The sequence below is a fragment of the Chlorocebus sabaeus genome, chromosome 10, assembly GCF_047675955.1.
Source record: "Chlorocebus sabaeus isolate Y175 chromosome 10, mChlSab1.0.hap1, whole genome shotgun sequence".
Taxonomy (NCBI): Eukaryota; Metazoa; Chordata; class Mammalia; order Primates; family Cercopithecidae; genus Chlorocebus; species Chlorocebus sabaeus.
In genome coordinates, this window is record NC_132913.1 from 102,248,464 (window position 1) to 102,264,340 (window position 15,877).

A 15,877-nucleotide genomic window follows, 5' to 3' on the forward strand; every position below is an offset into this window, starting at 1 on the left:
GTTGAGGTCCTAAGCCCCCAATAACTCAGAATGTGACTTTACTTGGAAATAAGGTCATTGTAGACGTAACTAGCTAAAATGAAGCAATACTGGAGTAGGGTGGACCCCCAATGCAATATGACTCCTGTCCTTTTAAAAGGGGGAGATTTCATACAAACAAGGAGAACATCATGTAAACATAAAGATGGACATCTACAAGACAAGGAGACTGGCCTAAAACAGGTTCTCTCTCACAGACCTCAACAAAGAACAAAGAACCAACCTTGCATACACTTTGATCTCAGACTTCTAGTGTCTGGAATTGTGAGACAATAAATTTCTGTTGTTTAAGCCACTCAGTCTGTGATACTTCATTACAGCAGTTCTAGCAAATGAATACATTACTAAACAGCAACTGGTGAAGAACCAAATCAAAATATCATCATAGCCACAAACCCCAAAGTAGCACTCCAAATTTCAATGCAAAGCCAATAATCCTAACAGATCACACACTCCTAAGAATCTAACAAAAGTCACTTTCACACAAACATGAACAGTTTTCATACTGCACAATTAACTTAAGAAACTCACTGATCCCTTACTGTTGGGAACAGATCCCCCAAAATCTGACCATAAACTGACCCTAAACAAAATCTCTGCAGCACTGTAACATATTCATGATGGCCATGATGCCCATGTTGGAAGGTTGTGGTTTACCGAAATGAAGGCAAGGAACACCTGGCCCATAAAGGGCGAAAAATCACTTAAAGGCATTCTTGAACCACAAACAACAGTATGAGCCATCTGCGCCTTAAGGACATGCTCCTGCTGCAGATAACTAGCCAAGCCCATCCCTTTATGTTAGCCCATGCTTCGTTTCCTATAAGGGATACTTATAGTTAATTGAACATCTGTAGAAACAATGCTAATGACTGGTTTGCTGTTAATAAATACGTGGACAAATCTCTGTTCGCGGCTCTCAGTTCTGAAGACTGTGAGACCCCTGATTTCCCACTTCACACCTCTATATTTCTGTGTGTCTTTAATTCCTCTAGCACCGCTGAGTTAGGGTCTCCCTGACCAAGTTAGTCTTGGCAAGTGGCGCCCAATCTGGGGCTCGAATCCAGGTTGAAGGGTTGCCGGAGCAATACTTGGAGAACCTGGAACTAGCTGGAGGACACCTGAGTACTCTTAAAGCAATCCCTGTAGTAAGAAGGGGAGCTTGGAAGCATTGGGGTAACAATGGGACAAGTATGGGCTGTAGTTTGTTCCACCTTGGAACTCTTTCACACTGATGAGAGGGAGGAAGGAGAGTATAATGAAGTAACAGAAGAGGTTACAGAGCATGTTTATTTGTCAGGTAAAGCTAAAGCAGCAAAGGAGGGAGAAGTTCTTCCCTAACTTTCCGCACTCCCTCGTTATTATTTTCAAGAAGAAGAGTGGCCTGACCCTCCAGATCTTGCTTTTCCAGAGGACAGTGGGTGAAAAGTAGTTGCCCCAGTGACTGTTCGAGCAGCGCCTTGAGCAACTGCTCTTAGTTCTATTCAGGCAGGAATTCAGCAAGCTAGACGAGAGGATGACTTAGAGGCTTGGCAGTTCTCTGTTAGAATACACTCCCCAGATCAACAGGGAAATATAATAGCTACATTTGAGCCTTTTCCTTTTAAATTACTCAAAGAATTTAAATAAGCTATAAATCACTATGGACCAGGTTCTCCTTTTGTAATGGGACTGTTAAAGAATGTTGCTGTTTCCAGTTGGATGATTCCTACTGACTGGGACACTCTTAAGCTTGTTTAACTTCTGCTCAGTTCTTACAATTTAAAACTTGGTGGGCAGATGAAGCTTCCATTCAGGCTGCTTGCAATGCCTAGGCCTAACCTCGAATTAATATAACTGCAGACCAACTTCTGGGGGTTGGCAGCTGGGCTGGTTTAGATGCACAAGTGTTCATGCAGGATGAGGCCATAGAACAGTTTAGAGGAGTGTGCATTAGAGCTTGGGAAAAAGTAACTTCAGGTGGAGAACAATACCCTTCCTTTAGTGCTATAAAACAGAGACCCAAAGAACCATATGTTGACTTTATAGCTTGGTTACAGGGGTCTCTTAAAAAGATGGTTGCAGATTTGGCTGCTCAGAATATAGTGTTGCAGTTATTAGCTTTCAACAATGCTAATCCCGATTGCCAGGCTGCTCTGCATCCTATCAGAGGGAGAGCACATTTAGTTGATTATTTCAAGGCCTGTGATGGTATCAGAGGTAATCTGCATAAAACTACTCTGCTAGCACAGGCAATGGCAGGACTGAGAGTGGATAAAGGAAATACTCTGTCTCCTGGAGTTTGTTTTAACTGTGGGAAGCATGGTCACACTAAAAAAGATTGTAGAAAAAATAAGCAAGTCAGGTCGCCAGATAGAGGAAAAAAGAAAACTACTGATCCTGAAATATGTCCAAAACGTAAAAAAGGAAAACATTGGGCTAATCAGTGTCACTTTAAGTTTGATAAAGAAGGGAACCCAATTTCGGGAAATGCCATGAGGGGTCCGTGCCAGGCCCCATTCTAAACTGGGGCATTTCCAGTTCAGGCCATTCCTTCACCCCCTACAATGTCTGTCCCCCACCACAGCCAGTAGTGCCACAGTGGATTTATGCTGCACAAAAGCTGTGAGCCTTCTACCTGGGGAATCCCCGCAAAAGGTCCCAGCAGGAGTCTGTGGACCCTTGCCAGCAGGGACAATAGGATTACTTTTAGGAAGGTCTAGTTTAAGTTTAAAAGGGGTACAAATACATACAGGAGTCATTGATTCAGATTACAATAGGGAAATTCAAATTGCGATATCTACTTCTGTTCCCTGGAAAGCAGAGCGAGGAGAGCATATAGCACAGCTCCTGATTGTGCCATATGTAGGAATGGGAAAAAGTGAAATTAAATGAACAGGAGGATTTGGAAGCACAAATAAACAAGGCAGCGCAGCTTATTGGGCAAATCAAATTACTGATAAATGTCCTACCTATGAAATAACTATTCAAGGAAAGAAATTTAAAGGTTTGGTAGACACAGAAGCAAACATTTCAATCATTTCTCTACAGCACTAGCCGTTCACATGGCCAATTCAACCCACTCAATTTAACATAGTTGGAGTTGGTAAAGCCCCTGAAGTATATCAAAGTAGTTATATTTTTGCGTTGTGAAGGGCCCGACAGACAACCTAGGACTATTCAACCAATTATAACTTCTGTACCGATAAATGTATAGGGAAGAGATTTATTACAACAATGGGGAGCACAAGTTCTAATTCCAGAACAATTATATAACCCTCAAAGTCAACATATAATGCATGAAATGAGGTATGTCCCTGGTATAAGACTAGAAAAAAAAAATTGCAAGGTTTGAAAGAACTGCTTCAAGTCGAAAGACAAAGTTCCCGCCAAAGATTAGGATATCATTTTTGATGGCGGCCATTGTTAAGCCTCCAGAACCTACACCTTTAAAATGGTTAACAGAGACGCCAATTTGGATAGAACAATGGCCGCTAAGTAAAGACAAACTGGAGGCTTTAGAGAAATTAGTTACTGAACAATTAGAAAATGGGCACATGCTCCAACATTTTTCCCCTGGAATTCTCCAGTTTTCATAATGAAGAAAAAATCAGGTAAACGGAGAATGTTAACTGACTTAACTGTCATCAATTCAGTTATACAACCTATGGGAGCATTACAGGCAGGATTGCCTTCCCCTGCTATGATTCCAAAAAACTGGCCTTTAATAGTCATAGATTTAAAAGACTGTTTCTTTACTACCCCTTTAGCTAAGCAAGTCTGTGAACGGTTTGCATTTACAATTCCTGCGGTAAACAAGTAAACAATCTACAGCCTGCTAAGCGTTTTCATTGTTTTACAGATAGGTCTAGTAAAGGTAAAGCTTCTTATTCTGGCTAGAAAAGTTTTCCAGTCTCCCTATAAAATGCAAAGCTTGTAGCTGTAATTAAGGTATTGACTGTTTTTGATATGCCTATTAATGCGATTTCTGATTCTTCATACATGGTTCATTCCACACAGTTAATTGAGAATGCTCAGTTACGATTTCATACAGATGAACAACTGATAACAAAAACAAAAAAGGGGGAGAAACGGATTATAGCACAGCCCATACACAATTGAATTTAGCATTACTAACTTTAAATTTTTTGAGCCTGCCCAAAGGCCAGATGTTATGAGCAGCTGAACAGCATCTACAGAAACTAGCTGCAAAGACAGAAGCAGAACAACTGATTTGGTGGAGAGATCCAATAACAAAAAATTGGGAAATAGGTAAAATTATAACTTGGGGTAGAGGTTATATTTGTGTTTCTCCAGGTCAAAATCAACAGCCGATTTGGATATCATCAAGACACTTGAAACCTTATCATGAGCCAGATGACAAGGAAGAGTTTCTGGGAGCATCCCGAGGACCCGCTGGTTGCAGCCATGTTGAGGATGATGCTGAGGAGGACCCCAACTGTCACAAGCAACACCCATTGAACAAAGTCACCCACCTGGGGACAGATTAAGAAGCTGTCACAGATGGCAGAAGAAAACCTAAGGAAAGCAGGACAGCTAGTCACAGTGAATAATTTAATGGCAGCTATGACAGCGAAGATCACCATTGCTGTGAGTATTCCCTCAACAAGGGTTGACACAGAGAACAATTATACTTATTGGGCATATTTATCAATCTTGGCTGGCAATAATGCCTAGATGTAATCACTCTATGATGCAGTTACACATGCTTTCTGATCTCAGTATTTACCATAAAAAATCTGCTCCTATAATAGAGGCATATCGCCCTCAAAAACCTATTTGTAAACAAAATTGAACCTGACCAGAAAAAATGAACGTACTTGTTTAGGAAGATTGCACTGCAGAACAGGCAGAGGTGCTGCACAATGATTCCTACGGTATCATTATTAATTGGTCCCCTAAGGGGACGTTTAGCTTAGATTGCACCTCTCAGTCTGTGTGCCACGGCAACACTATGTTCTGCTGATCTGAACAAAAGGGTCAGATGGTAGAAATGATAAGAAGTACGGCAAGAGTTCCTGTTATCTGGAACCATGGCGGTATAGTGGCACCTCAACCTCAAATGATATGGCCCACTGTAGGAGCCATAAGGATTTGTGGAAACTATTAATAACGAGATCAAAATTTAGGAAAGAATAAAAAAGCAACTAGAAAGACACTCTACAAACTTGTCTTTGAATATTGTAAAATTAAAAGAACAAATATTTAAAGCATCCCAGGCACACCTGACCTTCATGCCAAGAACTGGAGTGCTTGAAGGAGCTGCAGATAGATTAGCAGCTAGTAATCCATTAAAATGGATAAAAACACTCGGAAGCTCTGTCATTTCTATGATGATTGTGCTTTTAATCTGTGTTGTTTGTCTTTGTATAGTCTACAGATGTGGATCCTGACTGCTGCGAGAAGTAGCTCAGCTTGACAGAGCTGCCCTTGCTTTTATCACTTTGCAAATCAAATAAAGGGGACGTGTTGGGAAAAGGCCCCCCAAAATCTGGCCATAAACTGACCCCAAAACTGGCCATAAACAAAATCTCTGCAGCACTGTGACATGTTCATGATGACCATGATGCCCACACGGGAAGGTTGGGGGTTTACCAGAATGAAGGCAAGAATGCCTGGCCCACCCAGAGCAGAAAACCGCTTAAAGGCGTTCTTGAACCACAAACAACAGCATGAGTGATGTGTGCCTTAACGACATGCTCCTGATGCATATAACTAGCCAAACCCATCCCTTTATTTTGGTCCATCCCTTCATTTCCCATAAGGGATACTTTTAGTTAATCGAATATCTACAGAAACAATGCTAATGACTGGCTTGCTGTTAATAAATACGTAGGAAGATCTCTGTTCTGGGTTCTTGGCTCTGAAGGCTGTGAGACCCCCGATTTTGCACTTCACACCTCTATACTTCTGTGTGCGTGTCTTTAATTCCTCTAGCGCCACTGGGTTAGGGTCTCCCTGACCGAGCTATCTTCGCACCTTACCCACTTCCACTCTGAACACTGCCAAAGGTGCATGGGCCCTTAAGAACCCCTGCACTGACCCTTGGTATCTATGTGGGGAGAGAAAGCTAGATCACACATCAATCTTTTTTAACTAGAAAATAAACATTGTCAGTACTGTCTCTGAATAAGAAGAGTTCAGATGAACTAATGACATAATTTTTCTTCAGTGTGTTCTTAAAAAGGTTTACAACTACAGTATCATTTTTAAAAAAGGGTAACTTTCAAAAATGTGTGTGTATAGTTACATCTGAAAGTAAGAAAAACCTGCACTATAGCACATTTTATTATAAAAGAATGGAGTTGAATACAATGATGCAGATAACCAGCTGAAGGAAAATTTTCATAGGTATAGAGTGATGTAAGTTCTAATTCTTAAAAATATGGACTTGTGGTAACACTCAAAAGTTTTTGTCACATTTCTTTATTTTGTACAATCAACTTCATCTTTAGTAGCTAAAGTATATAATAAGTATAATTGTTCTTTAAGACACCATGGCAGGATTCTAAGAACAAAAGATTTAAAAATAGAAATCTAACAATTTTATATGAGCATTATCAATCATCCATGGCATCCTGCCAGTCAAGAACAGGTTCTTCTACAAACACACACTAAAATAGCATGATCTGGTCAATAAAAAGACAACTGCAATATCCAATTATGAAGACTCGAAACATTTTACTTTCTTTCCATAGTTAATTAGTTCTTAGCAGAAAGCACAATGGAAAGATATATAGTTAATACACAGAGTCTAAGGACAATTTGAAAAACGTTAACCCCCACTTAAATATAAAAGAAAATGAATATTAGATTTCTGCTCTTTCAAAATGTGCTCATCTAATTAAATCAGTCTAGAAAAGTGATCCATGGAAAAATGTTGTATTCTATCTTGGGAAAGTGTATTTAAGTGAGTTAAGTGCTACTAAGGCCAAAATCACTATTCCATATATATTCTACAGAACTTATCATAAATGTAAAAAGCAGGCAGTGTGAAGCAGCAAAAAAGTCCCCAGATTTACAGTCAGAAACGGATTTTATTTTTCCAGCTTCTAGTACTAACTACACATGTGGCTGTAGGCAAGATTATTTCACCTCTCTGGACCTTGATTTCTCAACTATAAAATAAGGGTGTTAGACTTTAATTATCTCTACAGTTCCTGTCATTTCTCAAAATGATGCTCCAAAAAACCACCAGGTGTGGTGTCACATGCATGTACCCAGGAGGCTGAGGTTGGAGGATCCCTTGAGTTCAGGAGTTCAAGTCTGGTTTGGACAACATAGAGAGACTCAATGGCTACTTAAAAAAAAAAAGCTACAGATTTTAAAATCTGAAACATGTATTTCAGAATTCCAGAAAGATGTTTCATATACTTTATGTGAAGAATATGAATTCATCAGTTTTTAACTAAGAGACAGGGATAGTTCTTACCTGAGAGCTTATTGTCATGTAGCAAATTTCGAAGCTTACTACAAAGTTGAATCATGCTGTCCAGTTGTCTATTTATCTTCACATCTTGTATCCAGGCTGGGGTGTAACACACTGGACATCCAGTTCCAATGCAGTCACTTACACAATTACTTTAAAATAATTAAAAAAAAAAAAAAATCAACCCATTCAGCAAAATCTAAGTTCCAAAAATTAAACAGTTTGAACAGAAATAAATGGAGCGGAGGTTATTCTAACATACATTAGTCAATTGTAATATACTAGTTAAATACTGTTTTAAAGAGTAAAATACACACATCAAATCTAAAGTTGCTCATGTAATTTGCTATGAAGAGACTTTACTTAGCCTGACATTAGTCTGCATAACTTTTCCTACAAATAAATCTGTAGCTTCTAAAGGTTACAGAGATGTAACAGAAAGATAGAATGCCTAATGTATGATAGTCGTGCATCCTAACTTTTTCTATCTTAACATTCCATGAAAATACCTAAAACTACTGCAGAGACCGGGAAAGACCTTTTGTTTTGTTTTTGGACTAGTATCTCCAGGCTTTAAAGCAGCTTTTGGGAAAAGATCTTTGACTCTTTCAGATAATTTTAACACCTGTAGACTCAATTACCTGGGTTATCAAAGCACTAAAGTTTCAGAGTTAGAAGAGTTTTTCTAATTTTGGGGTTTTTAAACCTTTTGTAAATCTGATGAATATATATACACACTCATGTAAAAAGAGGGATTCACGATCCCCCCGCCCAAGCCCATCTGTGAATTCCAGAATAAGAATTCTATAAATCTCCTCCTTCATTGGCCTCACGAGATGGGTTCCAGTAAGACTGGGTAAGGTAACAGTTGAAAAGCCCCATCTTCTCCAAGCACCACAGGACATTCCTTGTCACAGGACTCAATCCTCTGTAGGCAGAGAGGATTCTTACAACATGAACTATCTTCAGACAAAACCTATGCCATTTCTAATTTTTGTATCCTTGGCTTCTAGCATGATTCCTGACAGAATCTAACTCAAAATAATTGTAAAATGAATCTGTAATCCATACCAGAGCTGGCAGAGACTTTTGGGACCACCTAATTCAAAAAATGTCACTGAGGTCAATAAATGTCAACTTTCTTTAGCAAAGGATCTTCTGTACATTTGTTCGCTAGTAGTTAAGAACTCTAACGTGGAATCCCAACACAAAAAAAATGTAAAACTGACTACTCACACAATTTAAATCATTTGTGCAATACTTAATTATCAGTAAAATACAATCTGAAACCAACTCATCAAGAACTACCACCTGATTTTTGGATGAAGAAAATGAGATCCAGTTATTCAAGTTACTAGTCCAGCACTGCATTGGTACTCAGATCAGACTAGTATTTATATATTCTGTAACATTTTATAAACTATTCTCAAATTATTTTATATACATTAATTCAGAATTCTGAAAAAAATGTCATTTTTCCATGGATCTGTATAGTTCAGTGAGTGAATATTTCCCAAATGACCCATGTGTGAGGTCATAAAACCATGCTGAGTAAAAGATAAATTCAAAGTACTAGATAAACCAATGAAATTTCATATAACAGAGTATATAAATTTGTTGATATAGTTTCAGATCCCACACTGTGATGAACCTAAAGAAAACAGCACTTTTTGGCCAAGCATGGTGATTCATGCCTGTAATCTCAGCACTTTGGGAGGCCGAGACAGGAGAATCGCTTGAGCCCAGGAGATCAAGAGCATCCTGGGCAACATGGCAAAACCTTGCCTCTACAAAAAAACTACAAAAATTAGCCAGGTTTGGTGAGGCACAACTGCAGTCTCAGCTACTCAGAAAGTGAGATTGGGTGATCACCTGAGCCCAGGTAGCTGAGGCTGCAGTGAGCCATGATCGTGCTACTGTGCTCCAGCCTGGGTGACAGAGTGAGTGTCTTCACAAATTTAAAAAACAAAAAACAAAAAACAAAAAAACCCTTGTCAAGTTTTGGTGTAGTATTAAAGAAGAATAGCCACAATTGTCTAAAAAAGCTACTGGAAATACTTCAATACTTCTTCCAACTACAATTATGTATAAGGCCAGATTTTCTTCAATCAAAAAAACATATAACAATAGACTGAATATATAAGCTGAGAATGTAGCTGTTTTCTATTCAGCAAGACAGAGGTTTGCAAAAATGTAAAACAGTGCCACTCCTTCTATTTTTTTCTTTGACTTGTAAAATTGTTATTTTTCCTTAAAAAGTGTTAGTTGTGTTTGTATGTAATGGGTTTATTATTTTTAAATGAATTCTTTTTTTTAACGTCTCAGTTTCATATGGTAAATGTATGCACACGGAAAAGCTCTCTATGGTTCTCAATTTTGAAGAATGCAAAGTGGTCTGAGACCAAAATGTTTGAGCACCCCTGCCACGTAAATTGTATCTGAGAGAGTAGATGAACTACTTTTATCAGTTGACCTGAGCTATGTCAAAATCATTTTAAAACCTCATTGCTGAGCAGTTTAAACTCAAAATCTGCAAGAATAAAAACAGCTACCATAATTTTTGGCATTATGTAATCATAAATCAAAACTGTACTGAATGAATTCTTTCCTATGTTCATGTCATATACACATAATCATTTTCTCTTTTAAGATGTTGTTGGCCAGGCGTGTGGTGGCTCATGCCTGTAATCCCAGCACTTTGGGAGGCTGAGGCGGGCAGATCACAAGGTCAGGAGATCGAGATCATCCTGACTAACACGGTGAAACCCTGTCTCTACTAAAAACAGAAAAATTTGCCGGGCGTGGTGGCAGGCACCTGTAGTCGCAGTTAACTCGGGAAGCCAAGGCAGGAGAATGGTGTGAACCCAGGAGGCGGAGCTTACAGTGAGCCGAGATCACACCATTGCACTCCAGTCTCAGGGACCGAGCAAGACTGTCTAAAAAAAAAAAAAAAGGATGTTCTCATATCTTGACCTTTTATTGGCTGTTTTAAGTCACAGAGTCCTTTAGAATCTCATTAAATGTATGGATCCCCCACCTCACCAGACACACAAAACAACTTTGCATAAAATGTCATGGAGTTCATCATGTTCCAGCAGCTTTGTGACTGACCTATTGTATACAGTGAGAAAACTCATCATCCATCAGCTGAAACAAAATACATCTGCTTGCTACAGAGTGGGGACAGGGAGTGGGCATCACTTCGTAAGCAGATCCATGGGAGGCGTTTTGGAGGCAGTGACATTTCAGCTGTTATATAACTGATAAAAAGTAAGCCTCATAGAACTCTGGCCTAAGTACATTTCACGTGGAAGAAATAGCAAGTGTCAAAGTCCTGGGGCGGGAGTGAATTTGGTGTATTTCCTGAACTAAAAGGAGAAGTGCTGGAACAATGTGAGCCAGAGGTAAATGATGTCCAAGAGGCAGACCAGGTCTAGGTCCCATACAGGGTTTTGCAGACCAGAGAGGAGAGTTTCGATTTTTTTCTAACTGCAATAGGAAGCCACTAAAGAGTTTAAGCAGGGTAGTGATATGGATATTATTGAGATTTTTCAAAGATCACGGTCAAGAACATAGAAAATGAGGAAGGGTGATGATGCCAAAAAGGGAAGACCAGTTATGAACCTATCACAATAGTATGAGCAGAGATAATACAATGATGGCTTGGAACAAACTATAAACTGTAGCAAATTCAGAAAAAAAGGTGGAAAAATTCAAGATTCAGGACACAATTTGAGGCAGAACTGACAGAACTTAGTGACATGGGATAAACAACCTAGCAGTAACTGGTACCATTTATTGTGATGAAGATTACCCAGGGAGGAAAAGGCTGAAGGGGAGGATGATCAAGAGATCAACTCTGAACACAGCAACTTTAAAATGCCTTTTTTTCATCATCCAAACAGATGTATCTGGTAGGCAACACGCACCATCTCCTACTCCATCCTCCTGCTGGATATCCCTCATATAACAGATCTGTTTTTCCAGAAACAAAATTGCAACCCAAAACATAGCTGCCCCCCAGATGACCTTAGCCCATGAAGTAATACCCAAGGTTATTTTCATATATGTTCAAATTTCCAGATGCAGTTTATTCATGCAAGACAGTAACATACTCATAACTGGAAATAATTAAAAGATTAATTCAAAGGAGACTATATTTTCCCTGTCTCATAGGCAATTAAACTAAGACACTTAATCTCTCAACTGATTTCTCCTGAACAAGAAATAAGAGATAAAAATCTAATCTTCTCACCTATAAGCCAGGGCCGTCACATGGATATAATTTCACAACAACTGTTACGCATTGAATTGTGTCCCCCCAAAAGATGTTTGAGTCTTCACCCCTCAGTAACTGTGAATGTGACCTAATTTGGAAACAGGGGATCTAGATGATCAAGTTAAGATGAGATCATTAGGGTGAGCCTTTATCCAATATAATTGGTATTCTTATAAAAAGGGGAAATTTGACACAGAGAGAAGCATGCACTCAAGGAAGAATGCCAGGTGGACACGAAAGCAAAGACCGGAGTGATGCATCTCCAAGTCAAGGAACAGCAAAGATTGCTAGGGGAAAGGCATGGAGCAGATTCTCCCTCGCAGCCCACGGAAGGAACCAACCCTGTCATCATCTTGATCTTGGACTCCTAGCCTACAGAACCAGAGAGACAATACGTTCCTGTTCTTCTAAGCCACCCAGTTTTTGGTTCTTTGCTATGGCAGACTTAGGAAACTAATATAATAACCATAAGAACTATACTTTCATAATTTTGAGTCTAGATTCAAAACTTAACTAGAAAATTTTAAAACACCTATTTGAATCATATAAACAGTATTATTTTCTTTCCTCAAATTTGGCGAAGTTGTCTACTAAGGTTTGTAACTTTGGACAAGTCATCCTCTTCGAGCTTTGGTTTTCTTATTTGTAAATTAAGACACAGTTTTAAAGACCAAACTAAGATAACATACAGTAGGTTACTCTGCAGACTTCGAAAGTTACACAAATATCAAGTACCATTATTATCAACAAAATCACAATTGTTATCTAGTAAAAAATACAGTTGTACTATATACATCAAGCCATAATTACTTACCTACAGAAGATGTGCTCACATCCTCCTAAGCACACAGGCTCTCTCAGAATGTTAGTGCTGTTTGAAGAAATTAAAACAATCAAGACTTGAGTCATTGTTAAATAAACATTTCATACCCAATACTTCATCCAAGGCCCAACACTACCATATTTCTCACTTTCTCAAAGCAGAAGGTATTAAGGATGAATATTTGAAAGGCTGTTACTCCTTGGTTAAATATTATACCATAACATACCTGCTGATTTTAAATAGTAACTACCAAAGAAAGTTGGAGAAAGGAACAATTTTGTTCAAGTGTCCCTAAACCTCTTGAGGCAAAACCAACTACTGGCTGCTTCTTTTCAACTACTAAGGTGTATCTTCCCCTGAAGTGTAGATCATATACCTCAAAATGTCACCCACACATAGAATGATCATATAATGTATTGTCCAAATGAGAAAACTGAGAGTGAAGAGGAGTGATCATTGAATAGGATATTGGGACAATAAGAATAAACCAGGACTGCCCCAGACAAACCAGGATATCTGGTCATTTTGACCATAAGAAACCACTGTTTCCCATTAAAAAAAAAAACATGTGCTTCTTACTATTGTAAAGTAGCTACCCATTTTTCAGCTATATTGTGAAAAATGCAGCCCTTCTTTCAGTTCACAGAAAGTTAATTGTTCTTTAAGCAAATGTAAACAGAAATCATCAGATTGGCAGTCTGTCTGCAGACAGAATGAAGTTCTCTGCAGTGAGCAAAGAGACACAGAAACAAAATATTCCTACTACTGTCCATCAAAATACCTGCTACATTTGTCAACCCTAAGAAGGTAATGATACTAATAAATACACACCAAGACATTATACTCAGTGGATGTAATGTACCCAGAGAAGTAAAGCCTTTTAAATGATGAGCACTTTTTGTGCTTGGTTTATTATACTAACTCTAAAACCTTTAGGTATTTACACCATTATTATCAAATTACCTCTGTACACATAGCACATATCAATAAAAACAATAAAAAACATTTCTTGAAAGATTGAAAGTATCACACTGCATATCTTAATAGATATGAACATTCAAGTGAAATTGAGCTTTTCAGAAAGATTGCTAAAAACAGAGTACACACCCACAATGTTATTCTCAAGATACTGAAAATGGTGCTCACTGACATTACAAAACTTTTTAAAAACTCACCATGCCTGATTTTTGTATCACAGTATGTACAAGGTACTGATAAAAATACGACTTGTGACTCTGCCAATTAACATGATCTCTTTTAACACTCATACTGCGCCTATAATTTTTGTTATTTGACCTACCAAACCTAACCTCCTTTTCTCCATCAAGTGTACTGAATTCTATTTCATGGTAAGCTCCTCCTATCACAATATCCTTCCTCTCTTTTATTACATCGCCCTGGCCAAACCTCCACCTTCAGGTTGCTCTCTACCTTGAAAGAATTCCATTCAGTTTCCGAGCACCTTGGATTCCGATTCTGTATCCAGCCCAGGCCAGAGTTAACTATTTCCAAGCCGCCTTCACCACTACCTAATTGTGCTGACCTCTTAGACACTCATGGATGCTAATCTATAATGCTAGACAGTCCCCAGAGCCTACTTCTTCCTTGGCTACTCAGGCTGTGAATAACCACTATAAAAAGAAAGAAAAGAAAGAAAGAAAAAGAGAAAGAAAGATGTATAAACTTCTCTCTATAAATTCATTTGGTAGCAACTGGGTACTGCAGCTCATGCCTGTAATCCCAACACTTTGGGAGGCCAGGAGCTCGACCGGCCTGGGCAAGGTGGTGAAACCCTGTCTCTACTAAAAATACAAAAATTAGCCAGATGTGGTGGCGCATGCTTGTAATCCCAGCAACTTGGGAGGCTGAGGCACAAGAATCACTTGAACCCAGTAGGCACAGGTTGAGGTGAAACGAAATTACACCCCTGCACTCCAGCCTGGGTGACAGAGCCAGACTCTGTCTCAAAACAATAACATAACATAACATAACATAACATAACATAACATAACATAACATTCGGCAGCCTCTTCATTTTTCTATCTCTACCAAAGTCATGTATCAGATATTCCATAAGTATACAAACAAATGAATAGATGGCTATTCAAAACAATCTCTACGCTTCCTCATCTCATTAACTTTACTGGAACTTAATGGTGTAGGTTTTTACCACCTAAATACATTTTTATCTTTTCAGCAGTCATCATACCCCTTCCGAGAGTCTCAGAGGAAAATTCAATCTCCTTTAGTCACTCTTCCCAAAATGTGCTGCTCTATCTCGAGTTCCCATATCTTTCCTGCCTCCCAAAGCACTATATATTCATAATAGTTGCCTTTCTTCTCTCATTTGCATTTACACAGGAACAGGTAATCTCTCCCTCAATGCAGGAAAAAAACACTGTTTTGATCATACCTCCCATTCTACCTGCTGCTCCATCTCTTCCCTTTCTTGAACAGATAAAAGTTCTCAAATGAGTGCACTATACCAGCTACTCCCATCTCCTCACCTGCCTAGCTTTAACTCCCTCCACTTTGCTAAAACTGTTCTCCAAAGCATTTTTGGTCCCTTTCTCTCTGACCACTCTGGGAAATAACACTGATCTCATCTTCTTTCCCGAAACCTTTCCTTCCACCGAATTTTAATATTTTAATACACATTTATCTGCCTATTTCAGCATTTCCTTAGCTGCTTCTCCTACCTCTCCATGTAGGCATACCCCCAGGATGCAGTCCATAGCCTTCTGGCTTTCTCTGGCAATACTTGACTCAATGCCTTGACTCTGGTTTTCAACTTTAAATTTCCTTCCTAAGATGACTGGACTCTTTAGCTATAGTTCGTAACCTTCACTCTAGCAATAAGATGTCATCATCTATTAGTAATGATTTAATATGTGGGAATAACTGATCAGTAGTACTAATTATTCTAACTAGTGAGCTAGAATATATATTTGTGTTGCTGTTAACAGATAAGGAAAGATAATGGAAATGTATGAGAAGTATGTGCACTTGTGTGTATTGGGGAAGGGAACAAGAAAGAAAGTGTGTGAGCCAAGCTGAGAGAGAAGGGAGTGCCAAATTCAAAAGAATTTCAATGGAAAAGCTCAAAAGGTGAACCCATCTGTGCCAAAGGCAGACTTTGTGAGGATGGCTAGCGCTCAGCTAAGATATACTGGAATAAAAACATTTTCAGCCAAGTGCAGGCCTGCAATCCCAGCTACTCAGGAGGCTGAGGCAGGAGGATCGTTTGAGCCCAGGAGTTCAAAGTATACCGTGCCATAATCATGCCTGTGAATAGCCACTGCGCTCC

At 38.9% G+C, this 15,877-nt stretch overlaps 1 protein-coding gene across 2 annotated transcripts in view; it reads right to left on the minus strand.

Moving 5' to 3' along the window:
- The window catches only part of BARD1 (BRCA1 associated RING domain 1), an 83,698-nt gene that overhangs the window by 59,383 nt on the left and 8,438 nt on the right, over positions 1 to 15,877 (minus strand). The window contains exons 2-3 of one of the 2 annotated variants that reach the window (XM_007966166.3): positions 12,562 to 12,618; positions 7,472 to 7,620 (exon numbers count right to left, since the gene is read on the minus strand). The exons of the other annotated variant lie outside the window; for it this stretch is intronic. Coding sequence (XP_007964357.1) covers positions 7,472 to 7,620; positions 12,562 to 12,618 — 206 coding nt within the window. The remainder of the gene's footprint in view (positions 1 to 7,471; positions 7,621 to 12,561; positions 12,619 to 15,877) is intronic. 2 annotated transcript variants of the gene reach the window in all.